Source organism: Lithohypha guttulata, assembly GCF_036872675.1.
Source record: "Lithohypha guttulata strain CCFEE 5908 chromosome Unknown scaffold_2, whole genome shotgun sequence".
NCBI lineage: Eukaryota > Fungi > Ascomycota > Eurotiomycetes > Chaetothyriales > Trichomeriaceae > Lithohypha > Lithohypha guttulata.
This window is the reverse complement of record NW_027042751.1, coordinates 210,679-236,733: the sequence shown is the minus strand read 5'-3', so window position 1 is coordinate 236,733 and position 26,055 is coordinate 210,679. Positions and strand designations below refer to the sequence as shown.

The window sequence follows — 26,055 nt, the reverse complement described above, 5'->3', positions numbered from 1 at the left end:
TTGAAAGCAGCAGTCGACGCTCCTAGCACAATCGTGCCAGTGGCCCCATTGAATAGGACGAGGCAAAGTCCTGGTGCTCGAGGATGTTCCCACAATTTTGCCTGAAGCGGGTATACAACTTGATGCCGATGCCATGAATGACATTGCACCTTTAGGGTGCTCCAGGGTGTTTCTAGGCTTCCCGAGTGCCTAAGTACCTATCGCTCAAACCGACGCCCGTCCAAATAAGTGGCCAGACAGTACTAGTAGTGGTTGCGCCGTGGCTCATAACCATGACTTCTGACCGGAGTCATGCAGCTCTGTGGCGTTGTCTAGCGGCAGATCTCAAGCTCCAATTATGCGAGCATTCTTGCCAGCAGATTTGTGTTGCTGAGATTACCTGTTGCCTGGACAGACTCTGGTTCGTGCTTTCTTGAGCAAGATAAAATAGCCACAATCGTCAATCTAGACTGCACAGCGTCGCAAGTCGACAGAGAATATTATACCAAGCCTCAGCTGTCCTAGGAAAGACCTCTGGGAGTCAGCTCAAACGTGGTCACCTACTGCATTCCTCATCAGGGTGCAATGCCTGCTCGACCTAGAAGTACAGCTAACAATACCGAACTTCCGCGACGAGAACATAGTTACTGTTGTTTGCTATACCTCGTTCGCTTTGCACACAATCGCGCAAAGCAAACTTACGACTTCAAGTTGAGTGCTCTTTGTGCTCTGTTGCATCTGTGTCAGAAGTGAGGCATGTCCGGTAATTACGTGTCTTGTCGCTCGAACGTGAGGCTTCTTCTTGTCAAACTGTGGTGACCTGTACCGATGAGGGTTAGCTCTCAGTCTCACTTGCCGAGGCCAAACCTTAAAGCTCAAGTGATCCCTCAAAGTGCGTCATCACAAGTCAAGTCGACCTCAACGAAACTGGCTGTTGTTGCACGACGTTCTACTGTGATGAACAGCTGGCTTGTGTTCTATCACATCTCGTCTGGTCAACATTGAATCGTGCCAGCACCGATTAACCGACGGATGGTCGTCTTGAAAGGACGATGGCGCAAGCGAGATTGCTTGGCTGAGGATTTCTGCGCCAGTGCTCGAGACCACTGACAGCTTCTTCATGGTCTCCAGTGGATATGATCCCACACTTGTGAACTTTTCAACAGAAGCAAACAGCTTTTTACCGTCTCGCGATAGCTGTGCAACCATGTCATCGTTTGAGTATGTTGAAAGTTGGCCAGCTCAGCACAGGTCCATGCGCAATGTCAATAATTTAAGCACAACGATATCGAGGTCGATCCGACTGTAAACAGACCGAACAGGCAAGGTGTCAGTGGCTGAAGACCGCCTATTTGTAAACGATGCCTGTCATTAATACCAAGAAAGACCTAGCAGCTCTGTTCAAAGACCAAGTGGAGGTTAGTCCTGATGCTATAGCCCTTGAGGACGACACTACAACCTACACATATGCCGAGCTAGACCACAAGGTTGAGGCTTTGAGCCAGCAACTTCGACAATATGGAGTCAGCAGAGACAGCCTTGTTGGTGTCCTACTTGGTCGCAGTGCTGAGTATGTAATTGCATGCCTGGCAGCTCTTCGTGCTGGAGGAGCATTCCTTGTCCTCGAGCTCGCCTATCCTCCTGACCTCCTGGCCGATGTCATCGATGATGCCAGCCCAGTCGTCGTTGTAACTCATACATCTGAAGTCGGCAAGATCAAATCAGGTGTACCACTGATCACACTTGACAAAGAGACCGCCAACACCAACGGTCATGCCAAAGAGGCTGCTCCACTCCCAGCTGAAACTGACTTGGATCGCCTTGCTTTCGTCGCCTATTCTTCAGGCACTACCGGCAAACCGAAAGGAATCGCTAATCCACACAGAGCACCTGTCCTCTCATACGATCTCAGATTTCAATTCCAGGATGTTCAGCCAGGCGATCGAGTGGCCTGCAATGTCTTCTTCGTCTGGGAGATACTACGCCCGCTTCTGCGAGGGGCCACTGTTGTCACGGTGCCCGATGAAACCAGCTATGACCCAGTTGCCCTTGTTGACCTCCTCGCCTCGAAAAAGATTACAGAGACACTAATGACACCAACTCTTCTGGCTACCGTTCTTTCCCGACATCCCGATCTCGGACAACGCCTTCCTGATCTCCGCACGTTGTGGTTGAACGGTGAAGTGGTCACCGCCGACCTTGGTCGCCGGGCTATCAAAGCTCTTCCACAAGTACGATTGCTCAATTGCTATAGTGCTTGCGAAACTCACGAAATAGCTTGTGGCGATATTGGTCAGATGCTTGAAGACAAGGCTGTCTACTGCCCTGTTGGTCCTCCAGTCGATCCCAAGCACATCTATGTGCTAGATCAAAACGGCAACAGGGTGGAACCTGGCACAACGGGTGAGCTATTCGTTGGTGGAGCTCTGCTCGCTCGTGGCTACCTCAACCGCCCCGAGACTACTGCTAAAGCATTTATTCGCAACCCATACGATTCCGCTTCTGGTGCTTTGATGTATCGCACTGGCGACGAAGCCAGGTTGTTGCCGTCAGGCAGCCTCGAAATCACAGGCCGTGTCGGTGCTATGATCAAACTTCGTGGCTACTCGGTAGTGCCTGGAAAGGTCGAGAACGCCATCGTTGAGAACTTGGCAGTCAGACAGTGCGCAGTAGTCGCACATGGTGAGGGTCTTGAACGCCAGTTGGTAGCCTATATTGTGCGAGACAAGGAAAACGCCGGTAAACGTCCTCAGATCGAGATCGGCGAATCTGGACACAGTCCCTCAGCTCGAAAGACGTTGTCATCATACCTTGCACAGTACATGCTTCCTGCCCTCTGGGTCGAGCTTGATGAGTTGCCGACACATGAAGTTTCTGGTAAGGCAGATCTCAAGCGTCTGCCTCCGCCGCCTACAGCCAAGTCACAGGTCAATGGCATCAAGACGGAGCAAGATCCGATCAGCAGTGACGCAATAGCTGAAGTGTGGGCCGCTACTTTGCACACGTCGAGAGACAACATCACGGCAGAGCACAATTTTTTTGACCTTGGCGGACACTCTCTGTCACTTGCTGAGTTGGCCTCTAGACTGTCTCGAGCTTTTGGCTTTCGTGTCCCGGTAGCTCGTCTGGCCGATCCTCCAACCCTGAATGGACATCTTGAAACAGTACGATCTGTAAGGGATGGACACACTGCAGCAGTACAAGCCGATCTTCCTGGAGTGTTGAGGAAAGACTCGATCCTAGATGATGAGATCAAACCTCCTTCTCAAGCAAAGCCGTGCTCGCTGAACGAAGCTAAGACAGTCCTTCTTACTGGTGCGACTGGCTTTCTTGGCGCATTTCTTCTCAACGATCTGCTTGTACGCACATCGGCGCATATCCTTTGCCTCGTGCGTTGCAACGAGCCCTCAGAGGCGGAAGTTCCTGCTGGGGTGGCAAGAATACGAAGAAATCTGATTGACCACAGTTTGTGGCATGACTCCATCATGGAGCGAGTCGAGATTGTGCCAGGTAATTTGTCTCGGAAAAGATTCGGACTTTCACCTGAAGCCTTCGAGAAGCTCGGAGCCAGGACAGACGTTATCGTGCATGCTGCCGCTACTGTCAATCTGGTCTACCCTTATGCCGCACTACGTAGCGCCAACGTGGGCGGCACGAAAGAGATTCTACGACTTGCAGCCTTGAAGGGTGCCACTGTCCAACACATCTCGACAAATGGTGTGTTACCGCCTTCTCAAGGTGGTTGGCCTGAGGAAGCAATGCTCGGCGTCGATCACGTTCCAGATAAGCTTCAAGATGGTTATGGCCAGACCAAGTGGGTGGCCGAGCAACTTGTGGTCGAGGCAGGCAGACGAGGACTACCAGTCAGGATCATTCGTGCTGGCACGATCAGTGGTCACAGTTCGACAGGTGCGGCGAACGCTTGGGACCTTCTCAATGCACTCATAGTAGAGTCTATCCATCTAGGTCGCTATCCACAGGTCGAGGGCTGGCGTGCTGAGATGACCCCTGTCGACTTTGTGAGCAAAGCTATCATCCACCTCGCGAACCAAACACATGCGGAGCAACTTGTCTTTCATGTTGGAGATCCAGATCCAGTTGACATCAAAGTGGTCTTCGAACATCTCAGTGACCTTGGCTATCCAGCGGAACCAATTCAGTTCGACGATTGGGTAGCACTATGGAATGAGAAGCGAAGTTCTGTGAAAGGTGGTGACGGCGCTTTCACTGTGGACATTCTGCGCAGTGGTATGCCAAGTGTTGGCTTCCTGAAAGGTATTGTCGTCCTGAACAACACATCAACGAGACCGTTCCGAGCAGTGGTCGAAAGGCCGAAAGTCGATAGTGTTCTGCTGGAGACTTACACTCGGCATTGGTATGCAAGAGGATGGCTCACTCACCCACCGTCACAGCAACAATCGCTTGGAGGCTCGGCTGCTCTTCCTCGCTACGGACCACTGAGTGGTAGAGTGGCTGTCATTACTGGAGCTTCATCTGGTATCGGTGCAGCAGTAGCTGCTGCTTTGGCAAAGGCCGGCGTGCATCTAGCTCTTGCAGCTCGACGTACTGATGCACTAGAGGCTATCAAGCGCAGGCTGGTAATCCGTGAAGGTAAAGTCATTATTCGCAAGACAGACGTAACAGACCGCAAGCAAGTGGAAGCTCTTATGAGAGATGCTGAACACGAACTCGGCCCCGTTGATATCCTCGTCTCATGCGCTGGAGTCATGTACTTCACGATGATGGCCAACTCTCATGTCGAAGAATGGGATCGGACTGTGGACGTCAATTGCAAGGGTTTACTGCACTGTCTCTCTTCCACCGTTCCAGGCATGCTCAAGCGTGGCAGTGGTCATATTGTCGCCATTTCTTCCGATGCAGGTCGAAAGGTCTTTCCTGGTCTTGGTGTCTACTCGGCAAGCAAGTTCTTTGTCGAAGCTACCTTGCAAAGCTTGAGACTCGAAACAGCTGGTACTGGATTGAGAGTGACAAGTGTGCAGCCTGGAAACACGGCAACCGATCTGCTGAGTATGTCTAGCGATGCAGAGGCTATCAAGAAATATGGCGAACCATCTGGGGCAAAGATCTTGGATCCAGATGATGTTGCGGCGTCCATTGTTTATGCGTTGAAACAGCCACAGCATGTGGCTGTGAACGAGATTTTGATTGAGCCTAGAGATGAGCCGATATAGTGCCGAAAGGCTGTTGATCTCCGTGAGATATAGAATTTATTGACGACTTATTTAGTATCTGAGAAGCATAAATGTTGGTTACTGGGGGGTATTCTCTACTTGTCAATGTATACTGTTATGACAAACGATAGCCGTGAGAACGATTAAGATCGTTGCGACTATACTGATTTTCCGTCCACAATGTACGCGGAGGAATCGAGTGCTCTCGCGCGATGTCTGACCAGATTGCTTTGTCTCACTCATTCACTTGCCAGGTATCTTACTTGCACGATGCCTCTTCCATTGATCGAACCGTCGCAGATGCGAAGATCATTAGCTCGACCACAAGACAATGATATAGACAAAGTTTAAATGGCTTGTTGTTGCCTCTCAAGCTCTGCAAACGGTCAATTGTGATGACCTTCTTTGTCTATATTGCTGCGATGGATTTCCTCCTCTCCCTTGCTCGGCTCAATTCCTAGGCGACGAAAATAGGAACAAAGAAATCAAGTATGTGCATCGCAAGTCAGGTAGTCGTCGCATAGTGTTCTGTGCAATCACGAAGTGACACCCATTGTAGCCGCCTGGTTGCCTCTTGAATGTTAAGATGTTCAGACTCGAGCGAATACCTTTTAGAGGCCAGAACGGTCAGAATGGTCAAGACAATGCTTCAACTTCACCAGATGCGAGCCAGGAGAACGTTGCAGAAGACGCTCGGCTCTCAAAAGATGTCAAGGATTTACGTGATCGGCTCGATCAGATGATGGATATGTTCAAAAACCAATTTCAAAGAATCTCTGTATGTCCATTTGTGTTTGCTGCCGGGAAGCAGCATTCCGCTTGCCGCTTGTATTATGCTGACGACTGACTGACCCGGTATAGTCTCCTCTCTTCCTTGGTGAGCGCCTAGAGATGAACAGACAATATGAGGCGTTCAGTAAGGAAAGGAATGAGTTGTAAGTACTTCCTTCCTCCTTTGCATTTTTCATACTCAAACCAGCTCTCTGTCATGAAAAATCTAACTCGCCCCCCATAGTAAGAAAGAAATCCACAAAACCAACACCACAATGAAAGACTACACCTCCACCATTCACCGCACAGGCGAAAAACTTCGCAACCTAGTCGCCACACAAGCAGACGACATATCCGCCATCAAGACCGACCTCCGCAAGACCGAGAAAAATCACCAAACAAATCAAACCTGGTTGCACAAGAGGATTCTGGAGCAGCAAGGTGTGATAAATGCGCAGCAGGCGCAGATGAATAATATGGTGGGGTGGCAGCAGAAGACGTTTGAGGAGATTAAGACTTTGGAGGGGCAGGTTGCGTGGTTGAGGAATGAGATGTGGCAGTTGAGTGGGAGGTCTGGTGCGCCGGTTAATCAGGCGGGAAGTGGCGGAAACACTGGCAGTGGAGGGAATGGCGGGAGTGGAGGAGGTGGTAACACTAATGGAGCGAGCGGAACAGGTGGGACAGGAAGTGGCGGCGGAAATGCTGGTACGCAGACTGGTGGTCAGGGGGAGAAGTCAACGGTTGTCGAAGACAGTGATGATGAACTGTAAGACCTCGATGCACGTAGATCATCTCTCGATACTGTCAGCCTTGAGAGAACATCTTTCATCGCATACTTGTTCCCTTCTGTCAGATGTATGTCTGAGTACGGCTGAGACCGATGCTCCTGGTCGTGCAGTCCTTCGGCTCCAGGATTAGAGCATTTCAACACCACTTCGTCATCAATTGGTTCCTAGTTCTGACCCTGTAAAAGTGCCACACATCTAGTCCAATAGCTCTGAAGATGCATTGACTACCTCTTGCAATTTGACGATCCAGATTTTGTTCTGACCCAGAATGACTAGTACATCTCCTGCAAGCTCAAATTGCACAATAGCCGTCTTGACAGGATCTCTGGTAAAGTAATATGCATTGAACACCCCGAGAACTCTTCCAGTAGGCGCTCTCACAACGACGCCCTCTCCTTCAGCTGTCCAGACTCTGCCTTTGTTGTCGATCCTGATGCCATCTGGCGCTTGCATTCGAGCTACTCCGAAGATGCGTTTGTTTACGGGCCACATCTCGTCATCGAGGTCGTATCTGTAGATTGCAGGCGCTCCAACTTTGGCGGGTAGTCCCCAGACTCGACTTCTCTCTCCGCCACCGAAATCCGTCAGCCATAGTGCTTTGTGATCTTTTGAGGGTCGTATGCCGTTTGCGACTGGGAACTCGGTGCGACTAATGGCTGGTAGTAGCAGTTTTTCTTGTGGATCCCATCTCCATAGTCCTGAGGGCAGCGTGTTGGTTGGCTGCGATCCGTCGGGGTAAGGTAGGATAGTGATGAACATGTAAGACCTTTTTGTGGTTGAATTCGTGACCCAGGTAATATCGTCGATATTGTCGAATTTTAAACCAAAGTAGGAGTTCAGGATCCATTCGACCTTGCCAGTGCTGGGATCGATTGCGACAACGCCTCCAGGCCATTTTCTGGAATCGTCCCGGGGACAAGTGAAGTAGACTCGACCATCGTGGTAGTAGCCACCATTGGGGTTCTCGAGAGGCTCTGAAGTTGATAGTTTCCGTGTCTTCTTTTCTTTCAAGTTGAGGACTTCAACGTGAGTCAGACCATCGTTGATCCAGGTCGTGTACCAGACTTCATCGCGCTCTGGAATCCAGACTCCTGCTTCACCTGCGAAATTCTGTTCTCGCTCCTCAATTAGCTTGATGAATGGACCTGGTCCAACAATGTCGACAAAGGCGTCATCATAAGAGATGCATGGTGCCTGAGTGGCAGCTTTCGACAAGTCATTGACTGCTGAATCCGAAGTTGAGGTGGCGTGTGTAAAAGTGTCGAAAATGTTTCCTTCGAAACGCCGTGGCAGCAAATATGTTAGTTTGAAGGGCACGGAAATAGTCTTGTTAACAGGAGTGTTCATACTTTGACTTTGCATTGACCAGGGTCGACAAATCTAGTGGTGTGCTAGAAGCATTGGACCTGGCGACAACATGAATAAATGTGCACGATCATCGCCAGAGCAGATCAGCTCGCCAATGACGTGAGCATTGAGTCGTCCATTGTATATCTCTCATGAACGATGACCACAAAAACCATTCCTGCACAACGTTTTCTGAATCACTTCATTTTGCAGCCTTTGAAACCAGAATGGGGATATGAGCTTCACTTTTGAGCGAGGCACGATAACCAAGGATACTCCGTGTAGCAGGCGGTGTCCGGACACGACCAATTTCGTCACACCTTCCCATCCTAGCGGTAGGCACCGGTTGTAGTGGTCGGCGCCTGGAACAGTGCCCAACGTGAAGATCAAAATACACAAATCGCCGGGTCACAAGCGCATTCTTTGACCTTCTCGGTCCGGCCGACAATGACTCGATGTTATGATGACTTCGCTATCGACCACCGTCAATGAAGCGTTTCCGTGCTCATGGGTCTACCATAGATATTTTGCACATAGCTGTGGCCAGTCGACTGCCTCACTGGGCGCAGGTCTTTCGCGCGCCGTGGCTGACTCTGTGTGTGCAACGCAAAATGAATTTCCTTCACATCGAACGATTCTGCAAAGATAATACCTGAATGAGGTGGAGCATCCCAGTCCCCTAGCAGAAGTAGCCTACGCGATGTGAGGTTGATTCATGGCTACTAGTTGCATCTATCCTGCTATGAGCGCAGATGGGCATGCCTTGGTCATTCAAGGTGATGTCTAGGGTAATACCCAGACCACTGGCCTAAAGGAGGAGCAGAAGTGCCACCAGCTCTCCAAGATCTGCTTCAGGGACACCTGCTAATATAGGAACCTTTCGCGTGTCGCAGATACACGTGGCTGGTCACCAGAACGTGGCACCACCTGCTTGAGCACCTTTGTAACCCATGGTGTTCAGGCGCGATGGTGATGGTGGTTTCGATCACAGCTTCTCCCGTTTTCCACCCCAACAACTCACCTTACGGCGATCCAGCTGCGGTACCCTCCGCTACTGCGAGTATGGAGCAGACTGACAGGTGTAGAGTTTGTCCTCTGAGTTGTTGCAATATCACGGCTATCAAATTCTTGTCCATAATATGTAGTCGCTGCCTGCATAGATCGTGAGCTCGAAGGCGGCGGGCACTTAGTGTTGGGCAACCTGCATCAGAATGATTTGATTCGGCACGCAGACTCAATTGCGATTGTGCGATGGTGCAATGGCTTGTGCCAGTCCAGTAGTAGAAGTTCCCCAGGTATGCCGTCAGTTATGTAGTGGTAGCCCCGATGGAATAGGTACAACTCGGGGCTTATTCGGCCCGATCGTTCTTGGCTGACTTTGCTCCACCTCCACCAATGTTTTCAGCTTCGCTGTGTTCAGTCCATCCAATTTACCGTCGCAAGTACAATACTGCTGTGAGCTCCATGATATGTAAGATCAGTCTTCCGCCATAGATGACTCAACCTATCATTTCGAAGCCATCTGTCCAGCTCACTTGCGTACAATGTCAACAACGGAAAAGGAAGTGCGATAAGCAATTGCCCTGCCAATCGTGCAGACATAGGGGCATCGAATGCATAGCAGTCACCCGTGCACGAAGACCACGCGGACGTCAAGCCGCACGTCGAGTATCTGGTGTTGAGCATAGCATATCGAGGCTGGAAACCCTTCTGGAGACACATGAATCACACAATGCCCGTCGCGCTCGAGACGACTGGGCTCGTACTGCTGCTCAAGAGGTAAGGACGATGAACGAACTGCTCAGTCCACAGAATCTCATAAAGACCTGCAGGTGGCAGGACTTCGGGAGCTCTTAATCACAGATAGCAATTCTGACCACGAGGAGCACAATGCGATAGTTACACCATCCACTACCACAAATCCAAGCTCGGAAGGAGGCAGTCTTTCTCATTTGTCTATTCCCACTTCTTGGCCGAGTAAAGCTGTCAGATACGCACTGCTGGATGTATACCTCCAACGTATCGATCCGATTCTGAAGATCGTCCACCCATCGTCGACACGTTCTTTGCTACTCGAAACACCGGCGCCGACATGTGATGAAGGAGCGTTGGTTTCAGCAATATTCTTCTCTGCGATTTGCAGTCTTGACGAGCAAGAATGCCTCGAAATAATCGGTGAGCAGAAAAGTGTCCTTTCGCAACAATGTCGCAACAATGTCGAGGTCCTCCTGAAGAGCACGAATTTTTACTTAAATACAACTCTCACCTCTTTACAAGCCTTCGTTCTATATATGGTAAGTTTGTCTGTTCTTCCAGCCTCTTTACTGATTATTTACAGATAGGACTACGTACAATCGAAGGATGGCGTCCAATATGGTCTTTGGTAGCTGTTGCTAGTCGCCTCGCTCAAATGCTGGGTTTCAATAGAAACGAGAACAAGCCGCCAACTTATACAACTGAAATGCAGCGACGAGTCTGGTACACCATCAACATTCTCGAATTACAAGCAGCGCTCGACGGGGGATCGTTCTCAGCATACATTAGCACTGTATCGCTTGGACCGATGCCGCTTCACATCAACGATAGCGATATTTTGGCCCACCGCAGCCCGAGCGCTACCTCATTTACAAGCCCAATGGACATGACTTTTGCAAGCATGACACACTCAATGCTACAGTACATAAGAAGACTGGTGCATAACCTTTCTGATTCAAGTGGACGTCCTTTGTTGCAACAGCAGTGGTCTGAACGTTTCGCCATAGCCAGTGATTGTGCTCAGTTGTTAAGTCAACGATATCTATGCCTCTGTGATACAACGACTGGTTTCGGGCTCTTCACTAGAACAGTAGGGGAGGACATGATTCTGACGATCAACCTGCTTGCTCGACGTCCAATCTATCCATTCCTGGCCTCAGGTCCACCTCTAGATGACGGTTTTGATGTCCTAGCAACAGCCATGGAGGTGTTGAGTCGAGGTGCACACAAGTACACCAACGTTCAGTTTCGGCCGTGGCGCTGGTTTGCGTGGAACAAATGGTACGCACTTGCTATTCTTTTGGCAGAACTTTGTGAGCATACATCAAGCCCACACTTCGAATATGCATGGATGGTGGCTAAGTCGGCGTACCAGTATCAACAGGATGCGGCATGCGATGGAGCCATTCGTAATGCGATGTCAAAACTGATACAGAAAGCTCTCCTTCGCAGAAGACAATTGATCCTCAGCTCAGCACCAGATTTGATGGTTACCGATCAGGAGGACGTGCGGATAGAATTGCCCAAGACTGACACAGAGAGCGATGTTCAACACTCCGAACCTTCACCGAACATTCAGTACGTATACACGAGTACGACAACGACTTCAGATCAAGTAGTCGCGAACCTTGACAACACAACATCTTCCTGGTTGGAATGGGACGAGTTCGTGAACAATGTTGGCTATTTTAACACAGCTTACACTCCCTGAACCTCTCCACAGCAGGAACACAACCCTAGATACTTGTCACACCGGGCTTGATCATTTCCAGCCTCTCCACTAATTCCGACCAGAATTTTCTCTGCACTGCCCGGCTTTCTTCACCCTTGATAAAGGTGGACTCTGTCTTGGGCCGGCATTCGCTCAGATACCTCCCATGACACGACGAGTCTGCTGTTATCGCATGTACCAATGTCCGACTTCCTTCTTCGGAAGTCCTGCCTATTAGGCGCAAGCCAGTCCGTTTCGCAAATCCACCATCGTTCGTGCGGAAAAGCTCGGTTTTGCACCATCCAGGATTGATGAAAGTGATGATCACAGGTGCTTGACCTGTGGGTTCAACCAGCTCCGCTAGCGATCGGACAGCCAACAAGAGTAAGAGTTTGCTGAGGTTGTACCTATCCTCCATGTCTGCTTTAGCTTTGTCGTTGAGCGACTCGAAAATCGATCCTGGTCCAGATATGTATTGAGATTTTGCGAAGATGTGCGCGACAGAGCCCGTGAAAGCCAGCTGCGACGGCTGCTTTTGTGCTTTTGCAGTCTCTTTCAGCTTGGGAAGAGCCAGGAATGCTATCAACATGGTCGACACAACATTCACAGTCAACATGGATTCGAAGCCTTCAAACATTTTCCATTCGTGAGTGTCTATGCCAGCATTTGCGATGGACGCATCAAGCCTGTCGAGGGTGCGCAGTTGGTCGCCGAATGCAAGCACTGACTGGAAATTCGACTGATCGAGCTGCCATATCTCGACGACTCCACCGCCAGAGGAAGACTTTGACGAGGCGATGATGTCTTCCCGAGCACGTTCGCCTTTCTCTGTACTTCGGCAAGCGAGAACCAAGCGTGATGCACCAAGTCGATGACTTCACAATGGTTAACAATCAACTCGGAGTCATGGGATATGGATCAACCCACATGTGTTTTGCAGCATCAAAGCCAAGGCCAACGTTCGCTCCTGTGATAACAATGGTCTTTCCACTAAACTTGGTGTTTGGCAAGACTGTGTCCTGGAGGATCTGGCCAATGTTCATCTGGACCAAATCACCTAAATAGCCCATTTTTGCGGATATGCTGGAGTCGAGTGTTTGGGACGACCTCTTTTCCAAAATTATTCGGCTCTACCTGGAACAAGTCCAGACGAGTATGAGCAAGCCATTATATACATGTTCGCTGCGGCTTCTGTAACCCTCTCTTTCACCTGTAAAGAAGAGCAATATCGACGTAGTGCGCACTCTCAAAACCCGCAAAACCCGCAAAGCAAGAGACCCTTGTGTGGATCCTTACAAAACCCGGTGTGGTTAGCGTGACCTGGCTGACCGTGTTCAGCAGCGGTGGCAGTTTCAAGACATTGCTTTATACGTACGATGAAATGCTGGTCGCACACGCCTCGACCTTTACTGCTCTACATAACCGCACTGTAAGGCCATCATTCTCATCTTGCTGCCATCGTCGAGGTCAACAACCTGGAGTCGAGTGGCACTGTGAAGGCTTGTGCCTCAGGCGTTCTGTCCCATCCATCAACGTCCGATAATGGGCCAATCACAGACATGCGGCTTTTGCATTCCTGTCCAGGTTTCTGCGGGTTTTGTCAGGGTTTTGAAGGTTCTCCGGAGAAACCTCCAGAAACCCGACCGACTCGGACAGGAAAGTCGGATTATTGTAGGCCGTGAATTCATGATGGCCAAGAGTGTAGGATGTGCAAGTTGTGATTGTGAGGTGCATGCTAAAATTATCACGTTAACAGTACGCTCTTTGAGACTTGCTGTACATCGACTAGCTCGGACTACTTTTGATACACGTACGCCTGCGCAGTCCCCTCACATCCAGATCTACCACAACTTCCACTTGACAGCAAGAGGTTCCGCTGGCTGCAGTCCTCTAACCATCTCCTCCAACTTCGCCATAGCTTCTTCATGCTGCATCATTCTGACGTGCTCGTATCGGCCCAACACCTGTTCAAGCACCTCCTCGATACGACCTAGCAATCCACTCATGCCTCGACCTTGACCAGTGCTGAGGCAGAGATCTGACCCGCACCATCCACAATACCACAGGGCGAGCCAGACACCTGTAGCGACTGCGCTGACAAGGAAGAGCCAGTAGGCAGGGTATTTTATCCATCCCCAAGGAACCGCTGAGAGGAAGTTCCTTCGAGGTGCTCGGACAGTTGCGACTGTCCCTGCGTTAGCATCAGGCTTGTTCGAACGCTTTGCACGTGAAGCCCGCAATATACGAAGGATTGCATCCCGAATAGACACCAATGTCCGGACAAGATTGTCAACAAGTTTGGTGAGATCTCGCTTGAGGGCATGGTATGCGCGTGGAAGGACTATAGCAATCTGACGGAATGGCCACGTAATAACTGACTGAATGGTGTGCAGAATCGTTATAACGATGCCTCCAATGTTGTTGAAGAAGTAGATCAGCCATCCATGGATCCTGTTGATGGAGTAGATAGCATAATCTCGAAGAGTGCTGTATGTGCAAACCAGAGCATCTCGAACACTTTTGCAAAAGTACAGCATACTGGCTTTGACAGCATTGTAGAGGTAGATGAGTGCAGCCTCCATGTAGTCGCAGCCGTCTAAGATGACTGCCCCACAAGCAGAACTTATTCTTCGTGTTAAGGCTTGCAAGGCAAAGATAGCGTCTTCTGTTGCGATCCATGTCTTCGTGAGTGCTCGACCTAGCCAAGGGATGAATGGTCCATCCATGGGATAGTCGAGGACAATGGCAACCACAAGCGTGGTCCCAAGCGCAGCAAGCGAGCATTGCTTCCAGTTCAATGCCTTAACAGTCTCCTCGATAAGTTCTGCCGCTTCTGAGCGGAAGTAAATACCAAGTCCAAGAGTAAGCAGAGCAAACAATCGTCGATAGAGACCTTCAGGTGCTGTAAACCAGGCCCAGAGTTGTTGGACCCAGTGTATTGTGCCCCAGAAGGCATTCTTTAAGAAGTTCCAGCTTGCCAGGACCGCGATAATGAAAGAGCTGTAAGCTGCTTTTACCGATGTGACGCAGAACTTTGCAAACCACTGGAGGCCGCTACCGATTGAGTTAGCAGCGAAGCCAATTCCGTGCCACATGCTACCAAGAAATCGTCCAGGCCCCAACACCCACTCAAGAATTGTTGTCAAAATGGCTTCTTGAGCACCGCAGATCGCCCAATCAGTCCAGTCCCAGTAATGACAACCGTCGAACGCACCGAATCTCCACAGCATGGTATTGATGCAGATCCAAGCGAAAAGCCAAGGGAAGTTTTCACGAGTAGCTAAACTCCTGATTCCTCCCCAGGTTTGAAGAGCTGCATTCTTGCTTCCTCTCCCTGCAGCTTCGGCTGTCGCTTGAGCTGGAAGCAGTACCTTGTCTATCCAAAGTCTTTGACATTCTCGAATGATAGCCCCGGTACCTCTGAAAGCTCCAGCAGCCAGACGGAGCAGCTCGTGGTAGAACCCGCCAAGAGCATTGATCAGCTTCTTGACATATGGCAAAGGATTGAGTTTGTGTAGAATCCATCCAATCCATCCTAGTAGCTCTTTAGCTGCCGCAGTGGTGGCCTTGCTCACTCTTCTGGCAAGGTGGTTTGTACGCAACACGAAACGTGGTATGGTAACATTAAATTCGTTCTCATAGTCTGGGAATTGTGGATCTTCCATTTTGATGGTAACGAAAAGCTGGGTATTAAGCTGGAAGACTCGAAAAATGTCCTTGACAAAGCTAGCGACTAGACGCTCTCCTTTTCTAGTTGGAACGTCCACTTCTTTTGGTTCTGTTTCCTGCTGAAGGTTATTGTTGTGGTCAATTGCTTGGGCTGTATTCTCCTCATGCTGCGTCGGAGATACGTCGTCGTCATCCTTTACTAGCATGCCAGGAATCATGACGCCACCATCCACAAGGCTTGTTATAGGAGGCTCACTGTCCGTAAGTTCCAGGTATACGTTCAAGAGTTCTTCCGTCGTCATGTATGGATTCTCCACGATCTTTGCCAGAACACCTGTCAGTCGTGCTGGAACGATTAACTGATTGTCCTGAAGCAAGTGGAATCTTTCCTTTCTTATGTGCTCGATATCTGTGGCAAATCGATGCTGTGTGTCAGTGACTGTACTGGGAAAGATGAAGTCACCCATAGGACCATAACCATGAGGATAAGAAGTATGGTGGAATTTCGCTTGCCAATTACCCAGGCCGGTGTCCTTTTTGATGTAGGGAACAGATCCGCGCAGATTTCGGTCGAGACGTGGGGGCACGTTATCACGGGCTCTGTACAAAATGGTCAGCTAGGCCAACATACAGCACAAACCATCTTTGCTTACCTGGGGATCCGAGTTGGCCGATTTCTTAATGCTTCAAATGGTTGAGTGTCTGTGTTGTTCCTCGGCTGTCGTCTTCGAACATCTCCAGGAGTGAGCCTCTGCCGGGACGATTGCGTGGAAGTTTGTAAAGACTGTGTTTCGTCTGTCGTCCGGAACTCGCGTTGCGCAGACGAGGAGGCATATAAGTCTTGCTCTTCCTCCACTCTCTGTGTGTCGAGCTCATCTGCCACCTTATCTCTTGATACATTGGCTGTAGGTCCTTCCTGACTACTTTCTCGGATACTGTCGATGGGGGACTGAGGCTCATTGTCTTTCCCTGTTGCGTTTGCCATAACTCCAAACAGCTGTCTCTTTAGACGGATGGGACCTTGCTAATTCGGATTGTGAATCAAGTATTGTAGGGAGGAGGGTGAGGTAAGGACGAAGAAAGTGAGTAAGTGCTTGTATGTTGTGTGTGGACGCCATGGTGTGGACGAATCCGGCCTCCTCTCTGCCAGCAGACAACGAAGACAGACATGAAAGACAGATGCAAAGACGCAAACAAAAGAGTTGTGGTTGAAAGCAGAGCTCTGACCAAGCGAAGTTTCCGGAAGCTGACTAGTGTGTGCACTGTCCAGAAAGGTGTACAAAGCGTCGCTCGGTCAGTTCGACATGATGAAGACCCAGGCCTGGATTGAAAATGTGCATACAGTGGCTAGCCACCATCGTACCAGGTAGTATGCAGAGTCGACGATCGAGGACGAAGTAGAGCCCAGGCAAGCATTCAAAACCGGGCAGTCGTAAACATCTTGCTTATCGTCAAAGAAGCGATACAGCCTCGAGAAGCCCTGCACATTGCGACCTCGCGCTTGCAAATGACTAGGGACGTGCCAGGAAGATAGATGCTGTTGATAGATGGACGAGAAACCTGGTCGATATGTAGTAGACTGAGCAGCTCTACTATACATCAGCGAGTGGCCGTGATCGATGTACAGACCCGGCTTAACAAAGGCCATGTATCCACCACATGCACCTGTGAGTCTGCTCTAGGAACCAAATCTGATGCTTGAAGCTCGAATGCAACACTGGACAGAACAGTAACTACGTTTTAAACATGAATTGTGTACTTCCCTAGGAATACCGAGCGGACCGTAGCAATTCACAAGTACGTTTCGTAGGCTGCGAACAGCTTCACAGTGATCAGAAGTATACAGTGTTTCCTCTCTACTTGCAGTTTTGAACACATATGCGTTTCAATGATCTCTCCTTCCGAGCACTTACTTTGGTACGTTTCGCATCACATGAATATACAGAGTAGAACTCGAAAGTCATTGTGTAGATCCACCAGCAGTTAGGGTACCTCGTCTTTCAACTCGATAAGTTGAGTCCTTTCCATTCTCGGTACCACCATAGTCCACTACCGGGCTGTATTTTCAGCCTTCGCCTTCTTAATCAGTGTGAGCATCTCCACCACCACTGGTTTCATCATTTCTGGCTTTGTCGCCCAAGCTTGCATAGTACGAGCGTCTCGTCCACACATACAGTATTCTTTGGTGCACAACGTCGATCTGTGAAGTGTGGCCTTGTCCTTCTTGAACGTAACCTTGCTGGCCTTGTCATCTTCGGATGAGAGCTCGTAGGTAATGTTCTTGACCTCCAGCTTCTGTCGTATGGTTGCTCTTTTGTTGGAGCCCAATTGGCCATCCTGAAGCTTCTTGTCAAGCATTTTTCGAAGACGACACAAGAAAGGACGAGGATTGACTGCTTGACATGGATTGGAGGGTTTGTCATGTACCCCTCGGACCATGCTGTCGAATTGGGATCTTGGAACCAACGAGGCTATGGTCTGGACTGGTAGCGACAACATGAACAGCACGTCAACCATGTGAGGCCACTGTGCCATATTAGATTGCAGCTCGGTTTCGGCCAACACATTTGACTCGCAGTTGTGAATCGGCTGCATCGCGATGTACAGATCTCGAAGAATGTCCCAGCATGTACCACAGAAAGCAAGATAGTCGAACTCGAAATGCGCAATCTCTCGAGATATTCCAAACTGGAACATCATCAGCAGGTCCAGTGGTGAATGTTTGGCCTTCTGATAGGATGCCTTGTTTGTCCGTTCTTGAACCTGTTGGACATCTCGCACCTCAATAGTGACTCTGTTGTCCTGGTGAATCAGCTGGTATTTCGTGTCTAAAACCTGTTCAACGTTTTCCAGTGTTTGTAGAGTAGCTTTCTTATCTGTCTCGCGATCGAATTCGTAGTAATGACGGGATCTTAGTACGTGAATCAGTTCTCCAGCGGGATGCAGATGACGTCGACCTTTCTTCGAACGAACATACCCTGGAGAGCGTCGATTTGCTGCAAATTGTGTAACAGAGAACCCCTTGTGTATGGAGAGCCGCTTGAATGCCTCTTCAAATGTGTTGGGCTTGCCACCGACAAACAGCTGCTCGCATGACAGTGTGTCGACCACAAATTCCATGTCGCTCCAGACAAAAGCGCAATCCTTGTCGCGTTGCATGAGGTTGTAAAGATGGGCAACGCTGACGCCAGCATTGTCAAGGCTTGAGGTACCAAACTCTTGAAGCCGAGCCAAGATCGTGAAACGGATGAGGCCACACAACCAGGGGTGACGTCGCAGAAGGTGATGGTCTTCGTCAATGAAAGGCTCTCCAGCCGCCATTTCCCTAGCGTCTTTCCTCCACTCGTCTTCAAACAGCCAGGCCTCAATGAGATCGATGAGATTCTCCTTGAGATAATCATCATTTTCGGGTGACCACAGACGAGATATTCCTTGCTCGCGATTGGCAATACCTTGGGCGACTGTAGTCTTAACGTCTCCTCCAAGCTGCTGGAGAGCTTCAAAGGATTTCTCGATGTCGGCGCCGAGCATATAATGGATATCACAATAGAGTCTGGCTGCAGCTAAGGTCCAAATATGTATCTCACCACCAGCTGCCTCTCTACATCCTTTCATCAGCTCATCCTCGGCCAGCTTCCGGGTTTTGGATGTAGATAGCCATACAAGATCAGGAATCATTTCTAGAAGGATCTTCGCATCCTGCTGATAGTTCTCCTCATTCGTCATCGAGGAAGGCACAGCAGTCACGTCCCAGCGGCCGGGTCCTGTTACTGGGGAATACACAACTCGCTCCATACCTCCACTGAACTGGATGAACTTCGCAAAGATGGATTGCATGTCCATGAAAAGATGCTTGGCTGTATCATACGCATCCATGTTAAATTGTGCTTGGAGGGATTCTTCGTCGTCGTCGTCCTTGGTGGACCAATAAGCAATTCCGGCGGCATTGCACTTGGCCCTGAACATCCAGTTTATCAGTTGCTGTGCATCATTGGGGCCTGCTTTTCCCTTCCTGTGACAGATCTCTTGATACTGGATGTTCTCTTCCCGTAACTTCTTCTTGAATGCGTCTCGGTAAGCCTGATCAACCTTGCGAAATTTGGGAAACTGCTCGAAAAAATCCTCTTCCAGACGTCGGATAATGTCCAACGCGAGATTTGAGGTGAGAGAGGCTGCCACGATGTCTATTCCACGCTTGCTGTATTGATGCCAAACCCGCTTGGCATGGTCTAGGATTTTGTGGATATCTCGAAAGAGGGCAGAGGCGGCCAGCGACTCTTCCAGCTTCTGCTCCAGTTTGCCTTTGAAAAAGCCCATCACTTCGTATGCCATTCGAGAAGCTTGTGCTTCGTCTGCTGTCGTTGACTTGACTCCAGTGGATTTGAGAAATTCTTCCGAAGGCTCCTCAAGGGATAGTATATCAAACCCATCTTCGACAAGTGTTGTCTCATCCTCTTCATCGATCTTCTCAACCATTTTTGCGTAAGGCTGAAGCAGGTCGTGAACTTTTTGGAGGACACTGATAAAATAAGCATGACCACCTTCGACCTCTTCAGCTTCGGTGCTGTCACTCTCAAACCAGGAATTTGTCGATCTTCGGGCCTCGATGGATCGGGTTATGACAGTGAAGATAGTCGAAGGGACCTTGGAAGGAGGTTCGATATGATCAGTAATGTATTGAGCCAGAGGCACGAACTCAGCTATAGCGATCGTGAAGACTCGTTGCTCCTTAGGGATTCGTCTGGCGGCGTCTCTTTGCTGCTTCTTAGTCTTGTACTTTGCCTTCTTCTTTGTCTTGGTCGCCTGTTCTGGTATATCAACGTTTTTAGGAAGCGCCTCCGATATGTAGCCGTACGATCGCGCTGTGGCACAAAGCCACTTGGTCAGGTATTTCTCGTCCTGCTTGTACTGGCGGTAGCTGCCGATCAGAAAGTCAGGGAGCATATTGACAGGTTAAAACTGAACGAACTCAGGAAGACAGAGGGTACGTCTTTGTACACGACTTGATGAAAGAACGACATGAAAGATGACAGGCGATTGAATTGCGGGATTGTGAAGATCACAGGTGAAGCCTGATGGAATTACCTTAACAGGCACAGAACAGGCACAATTTCGAACTTAACCTGGAAGGCACGCGTGTCGCGTCTGCATGATTCCTAGGGCGATTGCATGATCTGACGATTCTGACCTCAGCCACTCATTCAAAATGACGGCCAGCAGCATTACCAACTTGCGCTGAGCGTCGTTGTAGTCGAAACTTGACATTCTTTATCTTCACCCTTCCGTTTTCTGGGAAATGTAATCATCACTACTCTAGAGGCGAGAAAGTTGTAAGATACATTCATGCTCGCTATTAACTAGACATCAAGCTGGGTGGATCGGGAACATGCAAGATCAAAGTGAAAGTTCCTCGTCGATGGACCGACACATGAGAGAAGCGACGGTCACGAACAGGACGAAGGGAAAGCTCAAACTCGAAAATTATGATCCCACCATTTCAGCTCAGCATTTGTAATTGGTTCCGGCCGACACTGGCTGGTCTACCCCAAAGACCGGCAGTATCTTCGGCCAGGGAGGGAGAAGTCTCTGTATGCTGCATATACCCGGAAAACAAAATGAACGATCGAAAGGCGTAGGTAATCTGGACGTCAATGGCCAAGTGTAATCCTAATATTCTCGTGAAAGTCATCTCTCCATCAGAATGTTCACAGCAAATGTTTCCCAAGGTGGTCTTTTGTCATGCTCCGTGGAGTATCTCCAGCGAACGAAAACGAACTTCTTCGTAAGCGGCCGCTAAGCCCGACTAGGACAAGCATGTCAAGCTTGCGAACAGCCGCCTCAAACCTACATGAGCTTAAGTCGAAGTAGCTAGCCTTCGCTCGGGATCACACGCCACTAGAATAGGATTTAGCTGAAATTTAGATCCAAGGATGGTAAAGTGCATGATCCCTCGGGCTTTTCTAGGACCCGAAACGTGTTGGAGGACGAAGCCACAGTCCGAAGCACTTGCAAATGCCACCCAAAAGTGGTGGTCAGCGAGACAGAATAAACGCGCAGGCAGCGAATTAACACGAGCTGTTTGCCAAGGTATAAGTATCATCGAACCATGGACTCTTTCATGATCACGGTAAACCATCAACCGAAAAACAAACACACCTGCTAAACCAATCATCACAATACCACGTACGTTTACAGATATCTGCTCTTCTAGCCATGAAAGCATACCAACCTCGCATCGCAGTCATTGGCGGTGGTCCAGGCGGGCTAACACTAGCCCTCCTTCTGCACAAGCACAACATTCCCGTCACCGTCTTCGAACTCCGACCAAGACCCACAGAAACAGAATTCACTCAACCTGCAGGAATGCTCGATCTCCACGAAGAATCTGGACTGGCCGCAATACGAGCTTGCGACTTGATGGAAGAATTCAACTCGCATACCGGAGTGTGCAGTGAAGCACAGATCATCGCGACAAAGGATGGAAAGGTGATCTACTCTGAAGATGGTGGGCCAGAATCACGACCTGAGATCTCGAGGAACTCTTTAGGCAAGATTTTGTACGATCGATTGCCCGAAGCAGCGGTGAGATGGGGATTTAAGCTGAGCTCGGCCAAGCAAGTGACGGCTACCGACGGTGGCACAGAGATCGAGCTAGATTTTGGTAGTAAAGGGGAGTACACCTTCGATTTCGTGGTAGGGTCAGACGGGACCTGGTCGAAGGTTCGGAAAATGTTGACTGACACGAAACCGACATACTCTGGAATCCAGCTTATGAATTTGACAATTCGAGGTATCACCAGCAAATATCCGGAGCTTGCGGCGTATATCGGTACAGGGACATTCACGTGTCTCGGACAACAACATGGAGTTATGTCTCAAAGAGGCCTTCATGATTCGGCAAGGTTGTATCTGTGCTTCAAAAAGGCAGATGAGCAATATAGTGCCACTGCAGGCATCCGAGGCGCACCGCCTGCGCAGGCTCGAGACAGACTACTCCACGACGACGCACTGCTAGGCAGGTTCGGACCGAAAATCAAAGAGCTTGTTCAAGTTGCGTATGCTGAGGAAGCAGAACATAGCCCAGATGCTGAGCCAGCCATTGTGCCTCTATACGTCCTCCCTCCGGGTCATAGATGGGAGCATCAGACAGGAGTTACAGTGATAGGGGATGCGGCACATGTGATGCTTCCGTTCGCTGCAGAGGGTGTGAATCTTGCGATGCGAGATGCCCTGGACGTTGCAGATGTCATCATCAAAGCTACCGAGACTGCTAAAGGTGATAGAGCTCGTTTCCATCGACTTTTGGATCTGTCTATAGAGGGGTATGAGGTACAAATGGCAGAGCGGGCGAAGGAGAAGGCTGATGAGGCTGACCAAAATGCTCGGATGATGTTTGGGTTCGAAGACGGCGCAACCGCTATGGCTGACTGGATGAATGCAGCGATGCAAGCAGCGATGGAGCAAGCAGAGCCGCCGAAGATAATGATGGAGTGAGACCCACCGAAGCAACGTACATTGGATTTGGTAGACACAAGGATTGGGAGGTTCGGACGGCCACCGTAAGCCGCTTATGGACAGTCGGGAGTGTGGTTTGAAGCATGATGAAGCAGAATTCGTTGCCTCAAGGCATGGAGAAGATGATTTGAGACATCACAGGCCGTATCACACAGCTTTTTCGGGATGGCATGAGTCTGGATTAAATCGAGCTAGTGTATTGAAAATAGAAATTGTGTTGAATGAAGTAAAGATCTATCTATCTCGTGGTTGTGGCTGCTCCGCTCCTGCTCGTAGTGGTTGTGCTCCTCGCCGAGGTAGCAGTGCGCATCGTCGTGGTAGTACTTCAAGTGGTAGAGGTCATGCCCGTTGCTGAACGTGTAGTGCTTGAGGACGTCGACGTTCTGCTGCTGCTTGTTGAGCTAGCACTACATGCAGAGTTGGCCTGGACCGCATACTGCATGACAGCTGGCTCATTCGTGACTTTTCGAGGATAGAGAAGTAGATTGACTGCGGCCAGTGGAATGAGACCCTCGGTTGCTTGCACATCAGCCAAAGTCAGACCTGGAGCAATAAGTTGCTGACAGACAGTATTAAGGTCAATCCGGTCAAGTCGTCCAGGTCCATCGTTCTGTAGCGCATCTAATGCTAACGCATACATTAAAGGATTGTACAGTACACCTTCGTGTGTATATACGCCGCCAGCAGGTCGACCGGCACAAGCGGTCTGGATCTCGGTATTTGTGTAGGGTACATTGCGTGAGACAGGGCAGGTAGGATTTGTGTTTGGAGTTCCTGGCAAATCAAGAGTGAAGTAATCCGCAGATGCGTAAGGACTGTACTGAGGTTGTACGATTTGGTCGGAGATGCTGTGAACGCTTGTGCTATTCACATAAGGACTGCCACCACCACCACGGCGTAGCGTAAGAACAAAATTACTATCGTACTCTTGCTGAATGACGCTAGGCGGCAAAGGTGGGTTGACTAGTGCTGGATCGAGAAAGTATGCTAAAGTTGTGCCGTGGAAGTCGGCTGAAGCACTGATGAAATCCGTAACAACTGACCGAGTTGAAGGCCAGTATTGGAAAACCCATTGGGTATCGAGGTTGCCTTGAGACCAAGCAATTTCAGCGACGTCATTCCGCTTTGTGATCGAGCTAATGTAGTTGAGCATATATGCGATATACTGCGAATTGATTTGTGTGTCATCGTACATGGCTCCAGGGACATTTAGGTAGACTGGATCGTAGGTGTTGCCGAATAGCTTGCCAAGATTCGAGATGAAATTCACATACCCAAAAGCGCCAGTGCCAGGGACAAAACAAATTGGTTGCTTAGCTCCGTAGGTGAACCCTGGAGGAATGTAGACTGCGGCACGGAGTTGAGCTTCCGGAACGGTATAAGGTGCATCCTGCGGCGACTTTCGAGGGTAGATGGTAGTTGGTGGCGCGGGGTTGACATTGCTGAAGGAATTGCCACTACTCAGATAGCCAGCTAGCACGTTCTGTGTGAGATCTGTAACAGCCAGGCCATTGAGTATGGCTTCAGCAATATTCTCAATTGTGCTGCTGCCAATAGCACCGTTGCCCAGGGTAGTGGCAATTGGTGTCAATGCGCCTTGTACATCTTGAGGAGCGACATTTGCCACGACATCTGCAAGCAGCGCAGCAAATGTGGTTTCTAGCACCTCATTCTGGAAATTCTGTTGTCGAATGTTGGTCAAGGCAGTCTGGAGCCGATCTTCACTATCAATAGGTATCGGTAGAATGTTGGTGAGGTTGACGAGTTTTGCGAGATCGCTGATGAGGCTTCTGGAGGAGATATCACCATGTGGAATAGCTGAAGCAAGTGGCAGGGCCAGCATGGCCACTTTTGCAAGAGTGTGCATGGTCGGTCAACGGGCAGCTAATATCATACAACTCAAAGAGCGTGTGAGCGTGAGCGTGATCTAGATATGTCTGCGACAGGTCGTCGTAAGCGGAACAACGTCTAGGAATGAACACACATGTTGCTGGACGACAAGCTTATACATAATCCTTCCATGTCAACGATAGTTCTCGCCTCTGCTTCTCGGATGAAATATAGGAGTAAGCGCGAGAAGCTGACTGTGTGTACTGCTGCCGAAATAGTCTAGTACTAGCACGGGCAGCCATTGGGTTCGATCTAAGATTGAATGACATGCATGTTCGAAGCCAAGTCACTGGGCAGGAGAAGCGGGGAGCCGACGAAGCAGCTCCAAGGACGATGAGCTAGGAAAAAACCCGGTTAACATGCGTCGTAATAGGCCGGTAAGCGGCCATTCTTGTCGTGCATGGCATGGTGGTTCTCGAACTGGGGTAAGCCCCGCTAGTGCTTGCCGAGATCGAACTCAAAGCTTAGTTGATGCCGTTGGTTTGCAGATCTTCTTGCCTCCAGTGCCATTCAGCCATGGGTTTTTCATGTCAAACATAATTGCCAGCAGCACATGATTTGCATCTTCTCTGAATATGATTTGTTGATTGAAGTTGGTAAGAGCCGATAGTGGAACTTGATCATGTGCTAATGATGGGTCATGCCTAAAAGCTTGTCCAAAATTTCAGACCATCTGGTGCTACACCACCAGTAATCGGTGTCGCATGGAAGGGTCTTGTTCGGCTCAGAAGTGAACTGACAGCAGCCTATGAGCCGATAACATTATTTTTGAGTAGAGTCTCAGCACATCCTTATAGCTCTAGAGACGACTGGTATGTGGATACAGGTTTTCTGGCATACGCCCTCCTATCCGCGAGGGGGCACTAGAGAGGACTTCGAGGTTTACGAGCACGTCCGACAGCTGGTCGCTGCATGGGGATGAAATTGGAGCAGCCTTACTGTAACAAGCAAGCCTCAAAGCTTAAGCAGGAACGCGATATTGACACGTCTGACGTTCGCGATACGCTCGTTCGTACGGAGGCCACGGCCTACCAGACGCTTGTAGCTTTGCAAACTCTTTTCTTGCACCACTTGATAGTGTTTCGAACAGGGTCGAGAATGTGATGCATCAGTCGCAGCGGGACTTATTCGGCAAGCTGGTCCTGATAGGACCACAGGAGCCCTGTCGATTCTCGATGGTTCTCTCTTCGCGGTGATGAATGCGTGGTCGAAGAAGTTGTCTTAAGCGGTATTACGGGAAGCTAAACGCCAGCAAAAAATCTTTCTCAAAGTAAAATTCTTTGCTCTCATCAATGGTCAACAAGAGTCTTGTCGAGGATTCATAGAAAGACGCAGCGACTCAGATGGCTAAGCACTACCAATTGACATTTACTAGCTCGTGCTAGACCATCAGGAAAGCAGCAAAGCTAGTGCAACGTAACCAGTGGATGAGCATGAA

The 26,055-nt window shown here is 49.6% G+C and overlaps 8 protein-coding genes across 8 annotated transcripts; 3 read left to right on the top strand and 5 right to left on the bottom strand.

Annotated features, from left to right (window-relative positions):
- Positions 1-1,340: 1,340 nt before the first annotated feature.
- On the top strand, positions 1,341-5,171 carry LTR64_002220 (putative NRPS-like protein biosynthetic cluster; the record flags this gene model as incomplete). Its single annotated transcript, XM_064896592.1, has 1 exon — positions 1,341-5,171. One exon carries the CDS (start codon positions 1,341-1,343, stop codon positions 5,169-5,171), a length of 3,831 nt encoding a protein of 1,276 aa, XP_064755542.1.
- A 586-nt stretch (positions 5,172-5,757) lies between these two features.
- On the top strand, positions 5,758-6,712 carry LTR64_002219 (uncharacterized protein; the record flags this gene model as incomplete). Its single annotated transcript, XM_064896591.1, has 3 exons — positions 5,758-5,949; positions 6,033-6,106; positions 6,187-6,712. 3 exons carry the CDS (start codon positions 5,758-5,760, stop codon positions 6,710-6,712), a joined length of 792 nt encoding a protein of 263 aa, XP_064755541.1.
- A 213-nt stretch (positions 6,713-6,925) lies between these two features.
- LTR64_002218 (uncharacterized protein) lies at positions 6,926-8,077 on the bottom strand (the record flags this gene model as incomplete). Its single annotated transcript, XM_064896590.1, has 1 exon — positions 6,926-8,077. The coding sequence occupies one exon, from the start codon at positions 8,075-8,077 to the stop codon at positions 6,926-6,928; it is 1,152 nt and encodes a 383-aa protein (XP_064755540.1).
- A 3,491-nt stretch (positions 8,078-11,568) lies between these two features.
- Positions 11,569-12,613, bottom strand: LTR64_002217 (putative secondary metabolism biosynthetic enzyme; the record flags this gene model as incomplete). The annotated part of the gene is made up of 2 exons (XM_064896589.1): positions 11,569-12,418; positions 12,471-12,613. The coding sequence occupies 2 exons, from the start codon at positions 12,611-12,613 to the stop codon at positions 11,569-11,571; spliced, it is 993 nt and encodes a 330-aa protein (XP_064755539.1).
- A 771-nt stretch (positions 12,614-13,384) lies between these two features.
- LTR64_002216 (uncharacterized protein) lies at positions 13,385-16,197 on the bottom strand (the record flags this gene model as incomplete). The annotated part of the gene is made up of 2 exons (XM_064896588.1): positions 13,385-15,812; positions 15,866-16,197. 2 exons carry the CDS (start codon positions 16,195-16,197, stop codon positions 13,385-13,387), a joined length of 2,760 nt encoding a protein of 919 aa, XP_064755538.1.
- Positions 16,198-17,261: 1,064 nt separating this feature from the next.
- Positions 17,262-20,156, bottom strand: LTR64_002215 (uncharacterized protein; the record flags this gene model as incomplete). The annotated part of the gene is made up of 1 exon (XM_064896587.1): positions 17,262-20,156. One exon carries the CDS (start codon positions 20,154-20,156, stop codon positions 17,262-17,264), a length of 2,895 nt encoding a protein of 964 aa, XP_064755537.1.
- Positions 20,157-21,318: 1,162 nt separating this feature from the next.
- Positions 21,319-22,706, top strand: LTR64_002214 (uncharacterized protein; the record flags this gene model as incomplete). The annotated part of the gene is made up of 2 exons (XM_064896586.1): positions 21,319-21,339; positions 21,408-22,706. 2 exons carry the CDS (start codon positions 21,319-21,321, stop codon positions 22,704-22,706), a joined length of 1,320 nt encoding a protein of 439 aa, XP_064755536.1.
- Positions 22,707-23,052: 346 nt separating this feature from the next.
- On the bottom strand, positions 23,053-24,594 carry LTR64_002213 (uncharacterized protein; the record flags this gene model as incomplete). The annotated part of the gene is made up of 1 exon (XM_064896585.1): positions 23,053-24,594. One exon carries the CDS (start codon positions 24,592-24,594, stop codon positions 23,053-23,055), a length of 1,542 nt encoding a protein of 513 aa, XP_064755535.1.
- Positions 24,595-26,055: the final 1,461 nt, after the last annotated feature.